The sequence below is a fragment of the Pristis pectinata genome, chromosome 3 (genome assembly GCF_009764475.1).
Source record: "Pristis pectinata isolate sPriPec2 chromosome 3, sPriPec2.1.pri, whole genome shotgun sequence".
NCBI lineage: Eukaryota > Metazoa > Chordata > Chondrichthyes > Rhinopristiformes > Pristidae > Pristis > Pristis pectinata.
The window spans coordinates 80,594,901-80,614,497 of NC_067407.1; the positions used below are offsets into that span (position 1 = coordinate 80,594,901).

Genomic DNA, 19,597 nt, shown 5'->3' on the forward strand with positions numbered 1-19,597 from the left:
ATTAGTTGCACCTATGACCTAATCAGCTAACAACTTCTAAGTATGTGAAAGTTGATGAATGATTCTATAACTCATAAGATGAAACAAATTTTGTTTGTTCTCCAGCAGTCCAAGGAATTTCAGGTAAGCATAACAAGTGAACAAGTGTCTCCCTCATTTGTATCTCACGTGCAATTACTGTACTATTTCCTTTTACATCACCCCCCCCCCAGCAGAATTACTTGCAATAGAGACATTGGTAGGAACAAGCTGTGGGGTCAAGATGTCCTCTATCAGCTACACAGTTGTGCAAAGGCAATAGCCTGAAAGGAGAACTGACATTATATCTGAGACTTCTTTTCCACCGCATTCAACAAGAGAAGTTCAAATAGCATTACTACGGATCATCCTTACATCTAGCCACTGGTCCAAGATGTTGTTCAGATCTTCTTTGAGTGGGCCTGGGTTACAGCCATGAATTTTCTTCAGTTCAGCCAAGAGCTGTTTGCCTTTCAACGTGAATCCATCCAATTGCTCCTGGCTCCCGTTTAACTCGGACTTTGCCACCTCATGCTGTCGAACAAACAGAAAGAATCAGAGAAAGGTTTTACAAGACATTTGAGCCTGCCATTAAAGTTACCTGGCTAGACCTTCTACAGGGATTGTGTGTCAAGAGATCAGTGGAATACCCATTGTGATAGTCAAAACAGAAGTTTACCCAAGGACTTGCCTCAACCTCACTCCCAAGTTACACCAGGAGAAAGTAAAAGATCCCAAGGAAATGAAATGCCACCAGATTCAGCCAAACACCAATTTTGTAACACATCTCGGGATTATTTCTAAGTGACCTGTAGGGCTGTTCAGTTTTTGAAATCTGTCACCCATATAAATGCATCATTTGATACCCAAACAAAACCTTGTAAAAGAAGGTTTTACAAAGTTCTGCAAGTCAGATAGTGTCACATTTGTGTTTGTGTTGCAACATGATGAAATGTCCATTTCATTATCCAACACTATAAGTTAAAGCATTCACCCTCAGATAGTGAACACAGGCTTTGTTGACTAGGCATCATTGAGGAATTGTCCAAGGTGAACTAATCAGCTGGTTTGAACAACTGCCAATCATGAGGAAGGATCTTAAACTGATAATTCCCCAATATGTTATATTCCAAGTTTAATTTTGTGGTTGAAAAGTAAAGTGAGAACAAATAGAAGAGCTTTATAGGATGATCATTATGAAAATGGCTAATGTGAGTGTATAGCAATTCTAAGAGGAATTTTGGAAATTTTGGAAAGGAATTAACTGTCCTGTATACACCCATCTTTTTTTGATTGAGAGCCCTATCTTTTTGACATCTCTCTTTTTCCAGATGACAAACATTAATATATTTTCAAAAGGACTGTCATCAAAAGTTATGTTTGTTATCTTTCTTTGTAACTTCACAGATGTAATGTGTTACAGAATATTTTTACATTAATGAAAATGGTGATGAAAATTAACTGTTTCCACATTACTGGGCAGAGTTCACATGACTTGAAAGCTTTTGAGTAATAGCCAGTTTTGTTGGCATGGTCCAGATAAAGGGCTGACAACAACAACATACATTGATATGGTTCATCTTGATTATGTGGGTGGCAATCTGGCAGATCAAGTAAGGAATAGAAGACCGCAAAGTCATCAAAGGCTATGGACCTAATGTTGGTAAATGGGATTACTGTAGATAGGAACAATGGGTGGCATGGACATTGTGAGTTGAAGGACCTGTTTCTGTGCTGTATGACACTATAACTCAAATGACCATAAAGCCAATAATGTCAAATTAGGGCTTTAATACTGAAAATGAGAAAATGCCCACTTTACCTTTGTAATAATGTTTTGTCCCAACATTATGGAGTGCTGGGAGAATGAATGGGGGCTTTTGAGAAAAAGAGAGACGGTGAGTCAGAGGGATTAAGGTCTCACAGAGTACAGGGTCAGATGGGCAAATGCTTCTGGTGTTCCTTTAGCTACAACACAACGTATTGGCTACTCACTTAACCCATTGGATGCCAAATACTGTATAAATAATAGTTCAGTGAAGTAGCAAACCTGGAGTTTCATAATAAGAGACAACCATGCAAATGATATCATGATGCATTTCCCAATACATTACATGCATGAGACTGCCAAATCATTTGTGTTTGTGTTGCGATGCAATGAAATGTCCATTTCATTATCCAACACGGTAAGTCAAAGCAAGAGCTCACCCTTAGATAGTGAACACGGGCTTTGTTGACGAGGTATCATCGAGAAATTGTCCAAGCTGAATGAATCAGCTGGTTTGAACAACTTCCAATCATGAGGAAGGATCTTAAAGTGATAATTCCCCAAAATGTTATATTCCAAGTTTAATTTTGTGAAGTTGAAAAGGAAAGTGAGAGCAAATAGATTCTGACCGTTATAAAGATGCCAAAAGATGGGAGATTGATTAAAAATCAGGGAAAATCCCCAAATCAATGTTTGTGTTATGTAATTGTGTAACATTATGTTCCAATTCTTTCGGGCCTCTACATGCAAGGAATTATACTGAAGGGGTTAAAATGGCACCTACCCTGGACAACGTTCTCCTTAAGTCTTCTTGATCCAGCAGACTTGATTTGATCACTGCTACAGCTTCTGAATTTTCAACCACTTTGAGAAGAGCAGACTTGAAGCTCTGATAATCCCTCATGAGGGCAACCAGGCAACTGCCTTGATCCTGACTGTTATGAAGAAACAATAAATAAATGTGGAGATTGAAGACATTTCATTTATACATGCCACAGGAAATCAGAAGCCAATTTATTTTGAAAGAGAACTTCATTGAGACCTTTTCTCAATCTCCTGCAGTAATACTGAGAGAAGCTTCAGAGAAAGGAGCCTAAATGTTTTGTCAATTTCCTGGAGGAAGACTGAGAGACATGTTTCATCAATCCCTCATTGAAAATCTACCTTACAGTCAAACCTCTGATGAGAATCCAGTGAGTTAATCAGGAGGTCTTTAAGTCAGGGCCCTAACTCATGCATGGACGATTCCCCAAATTGGCAAACACTCCTAGTGGAACCTACAACCTGAAAGGTCTTATGTCAGGAGTGCATGTACAGGCCTGAGTTTGGATGTGCTCATGGCTCTGTGGAGACGGGTAGGGTGAGGGCTTCTACAACAGCAACCAGTTTACATGGCAATCCCAAGAGCCCTTGCAGTTTTCATAAATTACCAGAGACACACTGTCTAATGCAGGGAGTTCCAAGGAAGGCCCAATGTGTTGGACATGCTCTTCCTCTGCATTACTGGAAATAGCTGTGAACATTTCCCTTTTAGTTTTGCAAAGTCATGTTCAGTTGCACATGTCCAGTTGCCCACTCTAAGTGCTGTTAAGGGAGTTTCTAAAATGTCCAATCTCCCTCACTGCTTTCCATACATTATGTTTGTCAATGACCCTGAACAACCACACTGAGATCTCTGTTACATTAATAAAACTTTACATTTCTATTTTATTTATAGAAAGTGGGCTTCATTGACAAGGCCAACATTTATTGCCTATTCCTAACAACTCCTGAAAGCAGCTTTCATGAGCTGCTGCAGTTCTTGTAGTATTCCATTAAACTCCTGAGCCTAGAGTCAAGGCTGAGTTATCACTGCAAGATACGTAGCCTTTGACCTGCACTTGCAGCCACACTATTTATCTGGCAAGGCTAATTATATTTCTAGTTTATGGTGAACCACAGGAAGGCAGTGTTGAGAGACTTGGCAATGGTAACGTCATTGATTGTCTGGTGCAGGTGGTTAGACCCTATATTGTTGGATGACTGTTTGGCACTGCGTGGTGTGCCCATTATACAGATCTCAGAAATCAAACATTCCAAACTTTAATCCAACCGATTTGTTCGTATGCTTTATGGAAGGATAGTTGCCGTCGTCTCCCAGTCTAATCTATTAGTGCAATCCCCACACCATACCTCTTCACCACCCTCTGAAGGAGCCTCAGAAAGCCACTTGCTTATGCAATGACTATCAGGGATGGGCAGCAAATGTTAGAATTGGTAACGCTGCTCAAATCACATCAATGGATAAAGGAAATATTAGTTTGTGACATGCTCAGAAGAAACAGAAATAACAGCTCACGTACAATTCAACCATATGCACTGATTTGATTAACTAATGTTAAATTTGCTTTAAATGCAAACTAAGCAACTATAATTTTACGTAAGTGGCTAATTCAATTGGTCTGAAGATAAAAGCAACTGAAATTGGTCATGAATTAGTGAAGCAAGAGTCCAGCCTTCCATTTCATTCTTTTGATCAGTATGAGCCATTGATCAGTTTTACCATCCTCATGTCATTGATTAGTTTTGCCATCCTCACACGACTGATCAGTACAACCATCTTTGAGTCATTGATGAGTTCACTGTTCACCCATTCCGATTAGTTTAATTGTCCTGATATCGATTGGTTTTACTGTACTCGGGTCACTGAGTAGTTTAACTGTTCATTTGCATTGCTTAGTTTTACTCACGTCATCGATTAGTTTTACAGTATTCTTGTCATGGATTAGTTTAATAGTCCACGTATTGTTGGTTAGATTTACAGTACACAGGTTACTGATTAGTTTAACCATCCTTGTGCTGTTGTTTAGTTTAACTATCCTTATGTCATTGACTAATCTAATTGTCCTTGTGCAATTGATTAGATTTACAGTACTTGGGTCACTAATTAGTTCAACTGTCCTTGTGTTACTGATCAGTTTTACCGTCATCACGTCACTGATTAGTTTAACCATCCTCACCACATTGATTAGTTCAATTGTCCTCATGTTATTCATTAGTTTGACCATTGATGTATCATTGGTTTACAGAAGTGGCTTACAGTAGATGGGTCATGATTAGTTTTACTGTATGCATCCCATTAATTAGTTTTACTGTACTCAAGCCATTGATCAGTTTTTCAGTACTCACATATCATTGATCAGCTTTTTGGTATCATTCCAGGTCACTTCCAGCAAGTTAATTTCTTTCTCAGCTTCTGCAGCGAGAGACTTATCCTTCTCAGCAAGCTGTTTAGCTTTATCCATCAGCCAGTGCAACTCATGCTGCTGGGAGTTGAGATCTTCCTCCAGTTGACTGAACAGCCTCAACCTGTGGAAGAACAGGGTAGTTTCCAGTTAGTACTGGGCATCTCCTGTAAACCTGGATCTACAAACATGTGTTAGTTGATGATCTTCCTCTGGTTCTGTAATTCAGGCTTGGATATGGTTTGTTGAGATTTGCTTTGGATGTGTTAAGTCAACAAAACACAATGCTAGTCATCTGTCTTTGTGTTTCATCCAATAAACTATGGGATTAAGCTAGAGAGAGTGCAGAAAAGGTTTGCAATGATGCTGCCCATGGGCTTGAGTTGTAAGGAGAGATTGGATAGGCTGGGACTGTTTTCTCGGGAGCAAAGGAAGTTGAGGGGTGACCCTAAAGAGATTTATAAAATCATGTGGGGTATAGATAGGGTAGGTGGTCATGGTTTTTTACCCCAGGGTACGGGAGTCTAAAACCAGAAGCATAGGTTTAAGGAGAAAGGGGTAAGATTAAAGGAGATTTAAGGGGAAAGTTTTTCATACAGAGGGTGGTGGGTATATGGAATGAGCTGCCAGCAGACGTGGGTACAATTACAACCTTTACTAAAACATTTGGACAGGTACATGGATATAGGCCAAACGCAGGGAAAAGGGACAAGCTTAGATGGGCATCTTGATTGGCATGGGCGAGTTGGACCGAAGGGCCTGTTTCCGTGCTGTATGACTCTATCAATTTCATCCCCCCTGCTCCAGGTGCTCCAGTTTCCTCCTATACCCCAAAGACATGCTGGTTGGTAGATTGATTGTCGACTGTAAATTACCTTTAGGTGTGGGTGGGTGGAAGGAGAATTGAATGGGGGGATGGGGGGGGGGGAAGATGAAGGACATATGAGAGAGATTACAGGGAAATGGGTGGGGAATGGGACTCAATGGGCTGAATGGCCTCCTTCCCTATTTTAAGAAAATGTGAAAAATGAGAAAGTACCAATCAACCTCAAAATGTGTTTCCTTATGCTATTCCTGAATGGCCAAACTTCAAGGTTATACTCCTCACTTGAAAGGAATAGTTGAATTACATATCACCTTTCACAACTTCACCTTTATTGTTGCGTAGTTACTGTTGTAATGTTGAAAATACAACAGCCAGCTTGTTCACAGCAAGCTCCCACAAACAACAATGTGACAATCACCTGGTCTTGGTGATGGTGATGGAACAGTAAGCACCAGTCTGGAAGCCAAGGACAACTCCTGATCTTTGATATAGTGGCACAGGTCTCTTGTACCTATCTTTGAGAGTAGAAAGGGCCTCCATTTAAAATCTCTTCTGAAAGGCAGCACCTCCAATAGGACAACTCTTCCTCAGGATTGCATGGTCTCAATGCTTATGCTCACGTCACCAGTGTGGGACAATGAACCAACAGCCTCCTGATTCAGAGGCAAGGATCCTACCAACAGATGCATGGCTGACCTGGCATAATGATTCCTCCATATCAATCATGGTGAATCCTTGAATCATACCAAAAAATTTGGATTCGATTTTAAATCTAATTCAGTTTTCCAAATACAAGCAAGTGTAAGTCTTGTCCATGAATGTGTCTTTGTAAATTAACTTTCTGAGCCCCAATATCATTTTTCACTGCACTCTAAGGCCAATATATTTTCCTCAACAATTGTGTCTAAACTGATAGTAGTATAACTAGGTGAATCTAACCAAAGCTCTACACAAGCAAAGCATAAATGCATTCTAGCACCACTCAGGTAATGGCCAACATTGCAATGGATTTTGTGATTACTTTTAGTACATTGGCTTTTATAAGGATTGAACTACATGGATTTCGAAATTCTCCACAGCTCCTCCACCTCTTCCCAATAAGACAATATTCCAGTGGAACTTTCAGTTCCATTGCCATAGTTTTGTCCACTCTCTTAGTCCATGTACCTTTGTGCTTCCTGCTTCCAACATACAACTTATTCAGCCTCCTAACATAGTGTCATCAGCAAAGAGGATGTGCAGCACTATATTCCCAAAGAGCTGAGATCCTGGATCCCAGTTGAGACCCTTAAGAATCACACTGTCACATCCTGCCAAACAAAGCACATTCCTTATATCCCTACACTGTCTCCAATTATCAATCCACAAAGATGAAGCTGTTTTCTGCCAGAATAAGTCGAAATACACCCACTATGATAAATTGAGGAGGTCTCAGCTAGGAAGTTGACTTCAATGGAACCATTTCAGATGCAAAGTACAACATGATTTTATTGTGCTTTTTGAGCTGTAGACAAGGAACAAGTTTGTCCTTCTCAATGTTTTGTAGACCAGTGCAGTACAACCATGTCATGGAAAAAGACAATCAGTTGAATCTGATTGGGTTGAGAAATAATATGGGCAGGCATGCAAAGGCTCTGTCTTCTTCAAATGTGTCTCGGGATCTTCCATAAACATCTGACAAGGCAGATGAAGTCCTGGTTTAACACGTCAACTGAAAGGCGGCACCTTCAACAATGCAACACTCCTTTGCAAATGCACTGGGGTGTCGGCACAGATTGTTTGCTCAATTACTTAGAATAGGACTGTACCTCAACCTCACGGTTCCAGAAGCTATTTGGGAGGTTCTGAGCTCATGGAGGATGCCGTTTAAATGTACACTCTTGCATTCTTTATCCAGAACAAACCATGTCCTGGAACTCCATCAAAGGCAAAATGTGACATCACTCACATAGCCTGAATGATAAAGCAGGGGTTATTAGAGAGTGGTTGTTAAAGGCTGTATATTGTTTCCACACAAAGCTTACATTGAAAGCATTCTTTCTAGGAAGGTAAGACAAGATGACTAATACACATTTTTAAAAAATCAATTTATCAGCTTATTGAATTGAATGTTTTAGATTTGCAGACTTATTTCCATTTTGCACAATTGATGAATTCCAATTTACCCTATTTCAGGTTGAGTCGAAGAACTCATTGCTCATTTCAGAATCAGTGCTACAGTAATCTCTTTGGGGTTTTTGTGGAACTGGTGAGATAAACTCTGAGTGTCAGAGTATATTTAACATGCAGTCCAAACAAACGGCCGAAGGCAGCATGAAGTATGGCCCCCCAGGCTCTGATTCTTGGCATGTTGCTGCTCCACAGCTCCTGACTAGTCCTACACGGCAAAGCAACCCAACAGGATGAGCATTACAAAGGGTTATTTCAATGGGACAGGGATGCAGAGGGATGGAAATTAGGCAACCTCTCTTCTCAGCAACATCTTATGGGATTAACTGCAAGTAGTATGAACGTTGTTGCTTCAAACTGCTGAAAATATTATTCTAGAAATTCATTTTAGAACTGTTTGTGCCCATTTGTGTCCACAGCCCACATCCCCCCTTCTGCATATTCACCTGAGTTGCAAAGCTGGTACATTCAGCTCTTTTAAACCCTCGTGGTCTGCCCTTTCTTCAATGTCCTCAATGCTCTTCAGCAACTGCTCCTTGCGCTCTTTAAATGATCTCCACAGGGAGTTAAGTGCTTCGGCCTCACTTTGTTTGGTTCCCAGGAGTTTCTGAGCAGATTCTAGTTCTGCCTCGAGTCCTTCTGCCAACACCCTACAGGAGGTCCTCGAGTCTGATCCCGTGGCCTTCAGATGGCATTGGGCTTTGCTGATAAGTGCATCAAGGGCTGTAGCCTGCAATTCCAATTGTTTAATATCTGGAGTCACATCACCCAACTCCTTATCCAACAACTCTGTCTTCCCCCTGTCCCAGTTACTGGCTGTTTCAACGGTCTTTATAATCCGGTGGAGAACGTTCTCTGCAACTCTGTGGGTTTCCAGGAAAGCAGCCAGCTGTTTGAGGACCTCTTTCCTTCGCTCGACGACCTCATTGGCTTCCTGGAAGAGTTGAAAGCACTCCTCGGTCCTGCTGTGGAGACGCTGATCCTGTGGCTCACTCATGGAGCACAAATGGTCCACCTGGTCCCTCAGGCTTTGCTGCTCAGCACGTTGCTGCTCCACGGCACCTGACTGGTCCTGCACAGCAAGGCAATGGGACAAGGATTACAAAGGGTTAACTCAAGGACAGGGATGCAGAGGGACGGAAATTAGGCAATGGTTAACTAATAGTCTTATATTTCCTCACGGCAGTCAAAGAAGCCAATCAGTCCATCAAGTGTATGCTGGCTCCCAATGTAATCCCATTGCAACGCTCACTTCCCTTTAACCTATTATCTCTCACACACCCATTGGCAACCAAATCCTATCTGACCTTCCAATTCTTTTTCCATGCTGCTACAACACAGACAATCTAGAGTAGGCAGTTAACCTACCAACCCTTACTTCTTTGGGATGTGGGAGGAAACCAGAACATCCAAGGGAACCTACAAGGTCACAGGGAAAACTTGCAAACTCCACACAAGCACCACCAGCGGTCAAGATGAAACCTGGGTTTGATCCTGACCTTAAACTCAGGTTTCTGGGACAGCACCCCCATGCAGGTTAGACCTCTGTCACAGAAGCTTAAGGCCTGGGATAAGTTCATTCAGCCCGTCATGTCCATTCTAATCCAGCTTTACAGCTCTTGCTCTGTAGCCTTGGGGGTTATCTGTTCCATACTGGAATGGTACTCAAATAAGGTCATTCATTTAAAACACCCCAGGCCTGAATGGGAATACTGCAGCAACTGGTACCACTGCCACACAGCTGCAGCAACCCAGGTTCGATTCTGATCTCAGGCACTGTCCTTGTGGAGTTTGTAATTTTTCTCTGTGACCTCATGGTTTTCCCTTGGTTTCCCTCTGGTTTAGTCTCACATCCAAAAGAAATGTTAGTGGAGTAACTGGCTACTGTAAGTTAGCACTAGTGTAGATGGATGGTTGGAGAATTAGGAACAAGTTGATGGGCACATGAGGGAGAACAGATTGTAGGGAAGTAACTGGATGAATGGGATTAAACAAATTGTTCTGAGCTGGCATAAAGTCAATGGGTCAAATGAGTTTCTTTGCTGTCTTAAGAACATATGAAAAAATGTTTTGCTCTCAGTTCCTTCATACTGGGTTAAAATCAACTACAACAATGTGGGCATGAGTTGGGGCCATCTTCAATAATTTGTGGCCTACTTTCTTGCATATAACATATCTGCTCTTAATCGCAGCAATTTTAAATTTTAGTTTAAATTTTCACACACACGACCAGACAGCATTTTGCTCAGTTGCGAAGTACAAAAATTTGGACCAAATGTTTGCTCACCGCACGTTAGTCAGCAGTTTTGTTCCTCTGAAAGCTGAAAGACTTTTAACTCCCCTGCCACTAGGACCACATCTAGATCACAATGAACTTGCTGCCAGGCTTAACATCAATGACAGTGGTGTTCAGGTGCTGAGCTGCTTCATTACACTGAGAACCCACACCATTTGGAGGTTCTGCTGTCTATGAATGATCATTTCATTTACTGGCATTTACTCAGCAACTAACTGGTATGTGAACTGAATGCAGTCTCCAGAGGATCTGGACAGACATACCACAAGTGCCAAGGCTTTCGATATTTTTGTTACCTTTAGATGTAGACCTGATATTTGGATGTAAGGTGGAGATGGAAGAATAGAGAAAGCATTATCTCCTTATTTAATCAATACCTATGGCAGAAATGCTAACATGTAATCTCCCCCACAGCACAATGATGTGCAAATTTATTGAAGTGAGAAACAATAAAGAGAGAACAATAGTGCTCTTCTCAACCTCACCGACAATGAAGCACTTTGAGGGTCCAGTCACTGCTGTCATTTTGTCTACCTGCACTGCACTTTGTCTGTAACTGCAACACTATATTCTGCATTCTGTTCTTTTTTACTACCTTGATGTACTTATGTATGGCATGATCTGCCTGGATGGCACGCAAAACAAAGCTTTTCACTGTATCTTGTTACACTTGACAATAATAAACCAATACCAATGTAGTTTGGGAAATCCTGAAACCAATTTTCACACAGCAAGATTCTAACATTAGCAATGTAGTACTGATCAGGCCAGCTACTTTTGAATACTAGTTGAAGGTCAAGCCATGAGGTCCTTAGCATTCATCGAAGAGAACAGACAGGGATTTCACTTGACATCCAAAAGACAGCATCTCCATCAGTTCTGCACTCCCTCCGTACTGCACTAAAGTGTCAGAAGAATGTGCTCAGGCCTCTGGAGGGTGGCTGGAGCCCAAGACTCTCTGACTCAGGTGCTAGCATTACCATTGAACCACACTGGCACATCCTCTGGGATGACAGAGATGTAACGTGGAATGAGGACACTTGAATCTGGTCAGAATTGACTATGACCCTGAGACAAAACATAAGTGGAAGCATTAACCTCTGAACTAAGGCTCACTCTTTAACATGACAGCTACTTGTCAGGATAGCCCAATGGTGTACGTATTAGGCAACTAACCTATAATGTCATGAGTTCAAATCTCATTGCAGCAGATTATGAAACCAAATTCAATAAAGATGAAAATCTGGATATTTTTGTAAAGATTTTGACAAAGCTGTGTTTTAATGATATACCTGTATGCCCAATGTTAGCTCGAGAAAATGGTGATACCTCAGAGTGTAGTTAAGACTAGAACTGGAATCAGGTTAAATTGTTGTTATTGTCTCTCAAAAACTGTCACGGCCTGAATTCTGCAAATTACATTGCTCTCGAATTTTTATACCAGATACAGGGGTGCAACATTATGAGCAGTTTTGATGACATAACATTGGGGGAAAAAACCTTGCTTCCAATGATAAAGAGAAAATGGGATTGATAGGATGTGAATCAATGTATCAATCTAGCTGCCAAAATTGTCACTGCGCACAATATTCTAAGACCTTGTTGCTGAAAACGAAGGACCAGCCATGTTTTACCTTTAAGTGATTCAAAGAGGGCTGCAAATCCGTGGAACTGATCTCTGAGGTTGACTGAAGGCCACTCAGAAAGCGTTCAACCCAGTAAGAAAATTTTAGTAGAGACTCGTCAAACTGCTGGTGCTTCTCGATTGCCTCCTCAAAGGTGCGAATCCTGTGGAACAAAAGAACATTTCGTAGTCATTACTCAGGTGAGGAACATTACTGCTCCCCGGTCTGCTCATTGAATAACATCAGCTTCTGAAAAAACCTACATAAGATATCTTTATTAGTCACATGTACATCGAAACACACAGTGAAATGCACCTTTTGCGTAGAATGTTCTGGGGGCAGCCCGCAAGTGTCGCCACACTTCCGGTGCCAACATAGCATGCCCACAACTTCCTAACCCGTACATCTTTGGAATGTGGGAGGAAACCGGAGCACCCAGAGGAAACCCATGCAGACACGGGGAGAATGTACAAACCCCTTACAGACAGTGGCGGGAATTAAACCACGGTCTCTGGTGCTGTAAAGCATTACGCTAACCGCCACACTACCATGCCTGCCTATATACCAGACAAGGCAAGGACATTGATATCCTTCCTTTAGAAGACATTATGTAACCAATCAGGTCTCTTTCCTTATCTGACACCTGTGATCACCTTAAATGATGCCCATGTTTTATTTGGAAATCAAAAAAAAACTACAGATACCGGAAATAAAAGCAGAAAATGCTGGGAACTCTCAGCAGGTCAGGCATTTAGGAGTTAATTTTTAGATCTGAGACCCTTTGCTATGTTTTATTTCCTTCAAAATGCCATGGTTAGATTTAAAATCATGTTATTTTGGGTAACAATTTGTGGTCCCCAGCCCCCAGTTTGCTAACAGAACTCCCGCACAGACTCTCACCCAGACCAATGAGGTGAAGACTGTGTTACCTTTGAATACAAACTCTGAGGGTCAGCTGAACAAAAAAAAGGAATGTAAAGTCATTATTCTCATGAGGAGGAAAATACTGAATAAAAGTCTTGCATCCTGAAAATGCTATCAAAAGAATCTGCTCGATAAAATTAGAGTTACTTCAGTCTGAAAGAAAAGTGCAAAAAAATTTAAAATTTAATGTTTTTTTTTGGTCTTTACTGTAAAAAAAACATTTGAGGAGCTGTGATAGAGCAAGTTGTGATTTATCTGTTAGAATTAGGGAAGTACTATTTTACGTTTATTTCAGAAACCAGTAAACACTTAGCTCACTAGAAACTTTTTTTTCAAATTTTTTTCATTCAACATCTATTTCATTATATGCACATTCAAAAACAAAGGTTAAGAGATTTTTAATTAATCCTACCGTTTTTTGATGCTGTGGGAGAGACTCTGCCACCTCTTATCCAGCTGTTGCAGATTTGCTTTCATTGCCTTCAAACTTTCCTCTGAGGTGGTTGGGTATAAGGTTTTGCTCTGCATCACAAGACCTCTGTGGGCTGACTCTTGAGATATCACCTCAGCCTGCAAGTCCTGCAGAGATGATGAGATAGACAGGACACCTGTCAGAATTCCACAGGAACACCTCTGACACCTGCTTAACTAAGCTGGCATGGAGAGGAGAAGACAGATTTGCAGTTATAAGTCCTTTTTCCTTTCAGAACATCCCAGAGCACTTTACAGCTAATGACGTACTCCTGGAGTCTAGTCACTGTTTTAGATTAGAAATGCAACAACCATCTTGCATATAACAAACTCCCACAAACAGCCAGATAGTCTGTTCTTTAGCATTGATGATTGAGAGATAACTATTGGTCAGGACACAGGGGTAATGTACTGCTCTTTAAGTGCCATGAGATCTTTCATGTTCGTCAGAGGGACAGATGAGCCCAACTCCTGAGTGACTGTCTGGTCCAGTGAGCACCAACACAGCTGATTTGGAGAAACAAAGGACTGCAGATGCTGGAATCCAGATGAAAAACACAATTGTGCTGGAGGAACTCAGCAGGCCAGGCAGCATCCATGGAGAAAAGCGGGTGGTCAACGTTTCGGGTCAGGACCCTTTTCGAAAACTGAAGACAGGAAAAGGGGAAGCCCAATATATAGGAGGGAAAAGCAGGGCAGTGACAGGTGGGCAAAAGAACGGAGGTGGGGTAGGCACAAGGTGGTGATAGGTAGATGCAGGTAAAAGATAGTGATAGGCAGGTTCGGGGGAGGAGGGGAGAGCAGATCCACCGGGGGATGGGTAAAAGGTAAGGACAGAAAAGAAAAAAGGTATGATTTGAACTTGGATGATTTGGATCTGGGACAGCTACTTGAAAAGCATATTAAATGAAATAGGAGCAGGAGTAGGCCACTCGGCCCCTCAAATATGCTCCACTATTCAATAAAACCATGGCTGATCTGATTGTAATCTCAGCTCTGCACTCTCCTCTACAGCAGTAACTTTTCACCCCTTGCTTATCATTACATTTATCTACCTCTACCTTAAAAATATTCAAAGGCTCTGCTTCTATGGCACCTAAATGAAAAATTTCAAAGGACACACAACTTCTGAGGAAAAAGAAAGCCACATTATGTGTCTTAAATGGAAGAACCACTTATTTTTAGATAGTGATTCCTAGATAGAAATTCTGCTACAGGAGGAAACTTCCTCTTCACATCTGCCCTGTTAAGACCGCTCAGGATCTCAGACGCTTCTGTCAATCCTCTTCTCACTCTTCTAAACCCCAACACATACAAAACTTGGAAAACAAAATGACAGAAACTCTCAGCAGCATCTGTGAAGACAGAAGCAGTCAACACCCAGGTCAACGATCCAAACTGCTGTTTAGAAAAAAAGAATTTGATGTACTGCTGCTTTCAGGAGGTTTACTCATCAGAGTGTTGAGGACTATAATATCTAGCTTAGCCATGTTTATCCAAACATATGGTAATGCAGATGATAATTTAAGTCAAGTTCCACCCTGGAGTCTCGAACACACAACACAGGCTGACAATCTGTTCAATTCTAAGAGAGTGCAGATTTGCCTGAAGTCATCTCATTTAATTCTGGCCTTAGATCATAGCCTTGTCTGCCTTGTCAGATGGATGCAAAAGACTGTAACATAGATTAGAAAGAGTAGAAGGCCTTCTCCCCAGCATTCTGTCCAATATTTATCAATATCACTGAAACAGTTTATCACATCATTATCTGATTGCTGCTTTTGGGACCTTGCCATGTTCATATTGGCTACCATATTTCCTCACCAGAATGAGGACTACACTTCAAAGGGACTCCTTCAGTTGTAAAAGACCTTTGAATATCCCAATGTTGTGAAAGGCACTGTATAATTGAAAGATTTCCTTTCTTTCCTTTTTAAATACCTGTGTGATCCTTAATATTCTGCTCCTTTCAGAAATCAAAACATGATAAGGCAGACTACATCACAACTTAAATACAATTGATTCTGATTGTCTTAATTATATCAAACAATGTTTCCTATATTACAGCATTGGATATATTTCAAAGATACTTCATTGACTGTCAAGTGCTCTGGGACATTTATGTCCTTCTCAGGGATGCAAGTCTTCCTTTCTTATTTCTGAGCCAAGACACTGGGAAGTTGGTTCTTCCTTGAGTGAGTGAACACAAAGCCTCAGTACATCACCTACTTTCTAAACACTGCAGCAGTGCTTGGATTTTACCTTCAGAGTATGCACTTCATTTTGCAGTTTGGCTTGGTCAGAAGAGATGTAGGGCGACCACAATCCCGTAATTGCTTCATGTTTTTCAAGCCAAGAACTGAAACTGGACAGGTCCTTTTCATATCTGGTAACAAAAAAGCGTTCTTCAAAGAGCCATGTACTTATATATCACACAAAGTATTTAAGCTATATACAATTCAGTAATAAAGAACAATGCCTCCTGCCCCTTCCCACACGTGCAGCAGATAGCACAACTGAGTAACTCACATCAGATGTGCAAAAGTGCAGCAGTTATGAATAAGGCATCTTTGGAGTCAATGGATCCACATTTCACAGGCAGAGTTCAGTGCGCAGACATTTCCACAGTGCAAACTTAGCAAAGGCAAACCTCCCCCAAGAATCCTGCACTGTAGAATCTGGCTATTCAGCCCACTGAGCCCCTGCCTGATCTCTGAAAGGGCTATCCAGCGAGTCCCTCTTCCCTGCCTTTTCCCCATAGCCCTGCAAAATATTCATCTGCAGTTGTTTACTCAATTTTCTTTCAAAAGGTACTATTGAATCTGCTCCCATTACTCCTTCAGACAGCACATTCTAAATCGTAGCAAAGAGCTGAAGAAAAAAAATCTTCCAATTTTTCCTCTGGTTATTTTGTTAATTAACTAAGTTACTGGTTTCCTGCCTGTGAAAACAGACTCCCATTATCAAAATCCTTTGCATTTCTTTTATATTCTCATATATTCTTATGACATAGGGGCAACCACTTGATCCATGAAATCTCAGAGCAATCCCCCACTTATTTCCCTGTAGTCTATTCCTTCACATGCTCATCAACTCACCCTGGTGCTCCTACCTACACTACGGGTACTTTACAGAAGCCAATTAACACACTAGCCAGCACGTCCTTTGGGATGGAAAGGAGACCAGAGCATCTGGGGAAAGCTTTTACAGTCCACACGGACAGCATCCAAGGTTAGGATTGAACCCGGGTCACTGAGCATTAACTGCTGTGCAATTAGTTCATAAAGTATGTTAATATTAACCCATATCCATTGGAATTGGTTTCAAATAATTTAACCATTCCCTGACCTATGTAATTGCCAAGTTTTGATTGAGCCAAAACTTACAGGGAAGTAACATTATCTACCTGCAGAATGTGGCGTAAGATGTCCTACCAAGTGAATCAATTTCACATTCTAATTACAGGTTCAACACAGGGAGGGGGTGGTAAAAACAAAAGGGCATAAGTTTAAGATCAGAGGCGAGAGATTTAAAAGGGACATCAGGGACAGCTTCTTCACACAAAGGGGATTTTAAGATATCTTTATGTACATCATGTACATGTACATCAAAACACACAGTGAAATGCATCTTTTGTGTAGAGTGTTCTGGGGGAAGCCCACAAGTGTCGCCACGCTTCTGGCGCCAATGGAATGAGCTGCCAGAAACAGTGGTTGAGGCGGGCACATTAGGAAAGTTTAAAAGCCATCTAGATAAGTACATGGATAGAAGAGGTTTAGAGGGCAATGGGCCAAACACGGGCAGATGGGACTAGCTCACTGGGCAACACAGTCGGCATGGATGAGTTGGGCCGAAGGGCCTGCTTCCATGACTTCAGATTTTTGTTTCCAGTCAGACAGCCAAGGACAGAATTGTCAACTGCCCTTGAACCAGCTATCCAGTACAAAGGTCTCAAAACTTCACTCTTTCACCTTCATGTTGGATAAAGTAACTTCAGCTTCTCTTCTTTCCCAGAAATATGCAAGACCCCTTCAGCTGGTCAGCAAGAAAGCAACGCAAGGATGACTCTGCTTAAATAAGCTAGTTAGCCAAACAATAACAATGGAAATAGTTTTGTTCCATCTATTTATCAAAAGCCTTTATTAAATTAATCATTTGTTAGCTATATCTTTAGGAGGGAAACAGGGAAAACAAAAGGCCCAAGCTGTTGACAGGTAGATTGTACAACAGTAAAACTGCAACCAGCTAATGGGGTGTTGTAGGCTTATGACATCTTAGTGAACACAGACACGTGTTGTGTGTGTGTGCACGCACGAGCATCTGTGTGCGCGCGCATGGATGTGGGCCAAATGTATTTTGTATGTTTGTGCATTCATGCAGTTGCCCCTGTGTGTATCATGTACATTGAATGCTTTGTCTTATACTGAGCATGTATTTTTATGAGATGCACTTTGATTATAAGAACATAAGAAAATAGTAACAGGATTAGGTGATTTGCTCTGGAGTCTGTTCTGTTTAAGACACTGTGGCACCTTGAGGTAGTAGCCACGAGTGCCGTGCTCTTAAGCAGTCAATGAAACTACCAACTAGGTACAATGAGAGCTTCACCAAGCTACATACTTCTGCCAGAGAGACATCCTATTTTCCAGCTGTGCCTCCATCTCCTTGGCACAACCTTGCAAATCCTCAAACTTTTCCTGCAGAGTACTCAGTTGCTGAGCGGCTTTGTCCGGGTTGCTGACTTTGCGGGCACTGGTTGAGAGTGACACCATTTGATTTTTCATCTGATCAACAGTTTGACAGAACTTCTGTGGAGAGGAAACCAGTGTGAGTAAATACTGTAACTTTTTGTGCACTGAACATCAGCAAAAGGTTAAGCGTGAAATCTGAGATATCTCTGTCATTGAAAGGACTGGAGAGTTGACTGCAGGGATCACTGCAGAAGCAAGTCAGTCACATGCTGCATTTAATAACCAGAGTTGAAGTTAACACCACACCCTCTTAATGTACTATAGAGTACAGTAAGAAAATCAGATACAGATGGAAACAAAGCAAAAATGGCTCAGAGCAGTCCTTTATATATATTGCAACCTATTGCAGTAGTTGCGTGAATTATTCACGTATAAAGGCAGGTTGTTAAAAGACCATCAATGTCTGGAAGGACTGTCTGGAAGGTGAGGTGTCTGGAAGATGAGGAGAGAGATACTGAATAAAAAAGTCTTGCATCAGTATTATTAGAATTACTTCATAAGGAAAGAATTACTTCATTATGAAGTAAAATATAATTAAACCAACATGATCAAAGACCCCACCTGCCCCAGACATTCTCCCTTCTCCCCACTTCTCTCGGGCAGAAGACACAAAAGCTTGTAAACACGCACCACCAGGCTCAAGGACAGCTTCAATCCCACTGTTATAAGACTTTTGAACAGACCTCTTGTGTGATAAGATGCACTGTTGATCTCACAATCTACCTTGCCATGGCCCTTGCACTTGACTGTCTACCTGCACTGCACTTTCTCTGTAGCTGTAACACCGCATTATGTTATTGCCTTTCCCTTTGTACTATCTCAATGTACTTATATTTTGAGATAATCCATATAGATGGCATGCAAAACAAAGTTTTTCAGTGTATCTCAGTACATGTGACAATAATAAACCAATTAAAGTTTAATTTTTTTGTTTTTCACCATAAACAAAGACACAAGTTCAACACATGAACAGCTGAGATACAGGTGATTTATGATTTACCTATCAGGATAAGGGAGCTACTGTTTTACATTTATTTCAGAAATCAATCAAGGAAACACTTAGCTCACTATAATTTTTTTTCCAAATTCTTTCATTGAAAAGCTACATTCTTCACTCATTTGCACATTGCAGCACCTCTCTGCTGCAAAAACATAATCCCTGACTCACTGTGAGCCATACCACAGAACCACATGCAAAAAGTATGTGCATACCAGGTGTGCCTGCAACAATTGTTTAGCCTCAGATGCTGAGGAGCACTTATTGCTCTTGCCCTTCAATGTAGATTCCATGTCAATCAGCGCCTGTTGGACCTATAGAGATATAATAAGGCAGAAAACATTCAATACTGATGAGGAAATAAACAAAGATTGAATAAAATGAGATATTGTTTAGAGGCAGGAATCTTTCTGTATTTCTCTAAGTATTCAGAAACCTGCAGATGAGGAACCTTCAATCAGTTCGTCATCATGACAATCCAAAGAAGCCTTAGTGTGCAACAATCCGTTTTTCACAGTTAACCCTGGT

At 41.2% G+C, this 19,597-nt stretch overlaps 1 protein-coding gene across 1 annotated transcript in view; it reads right to left on the reverse strand.

The window, feature by feature from the left end:
* syne1b (spectrin repeat containing, nuclear envelope 1b) overlaps positions 1-19,597 on the reverse strand; it is a 392,896-nt gene that overhangs the window by 273,428 nt on the left and 99,871 nt on the right. Inside the window, 9 exon segments of the mRNA XM_052012795.1 lie at positions 394-552; positions 2,571-2,721; positions 4,955-5,134; positions 8,452-9,077; positions 11,936-12,089; positions 13,263-13,429; positions 15,584-15,707; positions 17,942-18,129; positions 19,285-19,383. Coding sequence (XP_051868755.1) covers positions 394-552; positions 2,571-2,721; positions 4,955-5,134; positions 8,452-9,077; positions 11,936-12,089; positions 13,263-13,429; positions 15,584-15,707; positions 17,942-18,129; positions 19,285-19,383 — 1,848 coding nt within the window.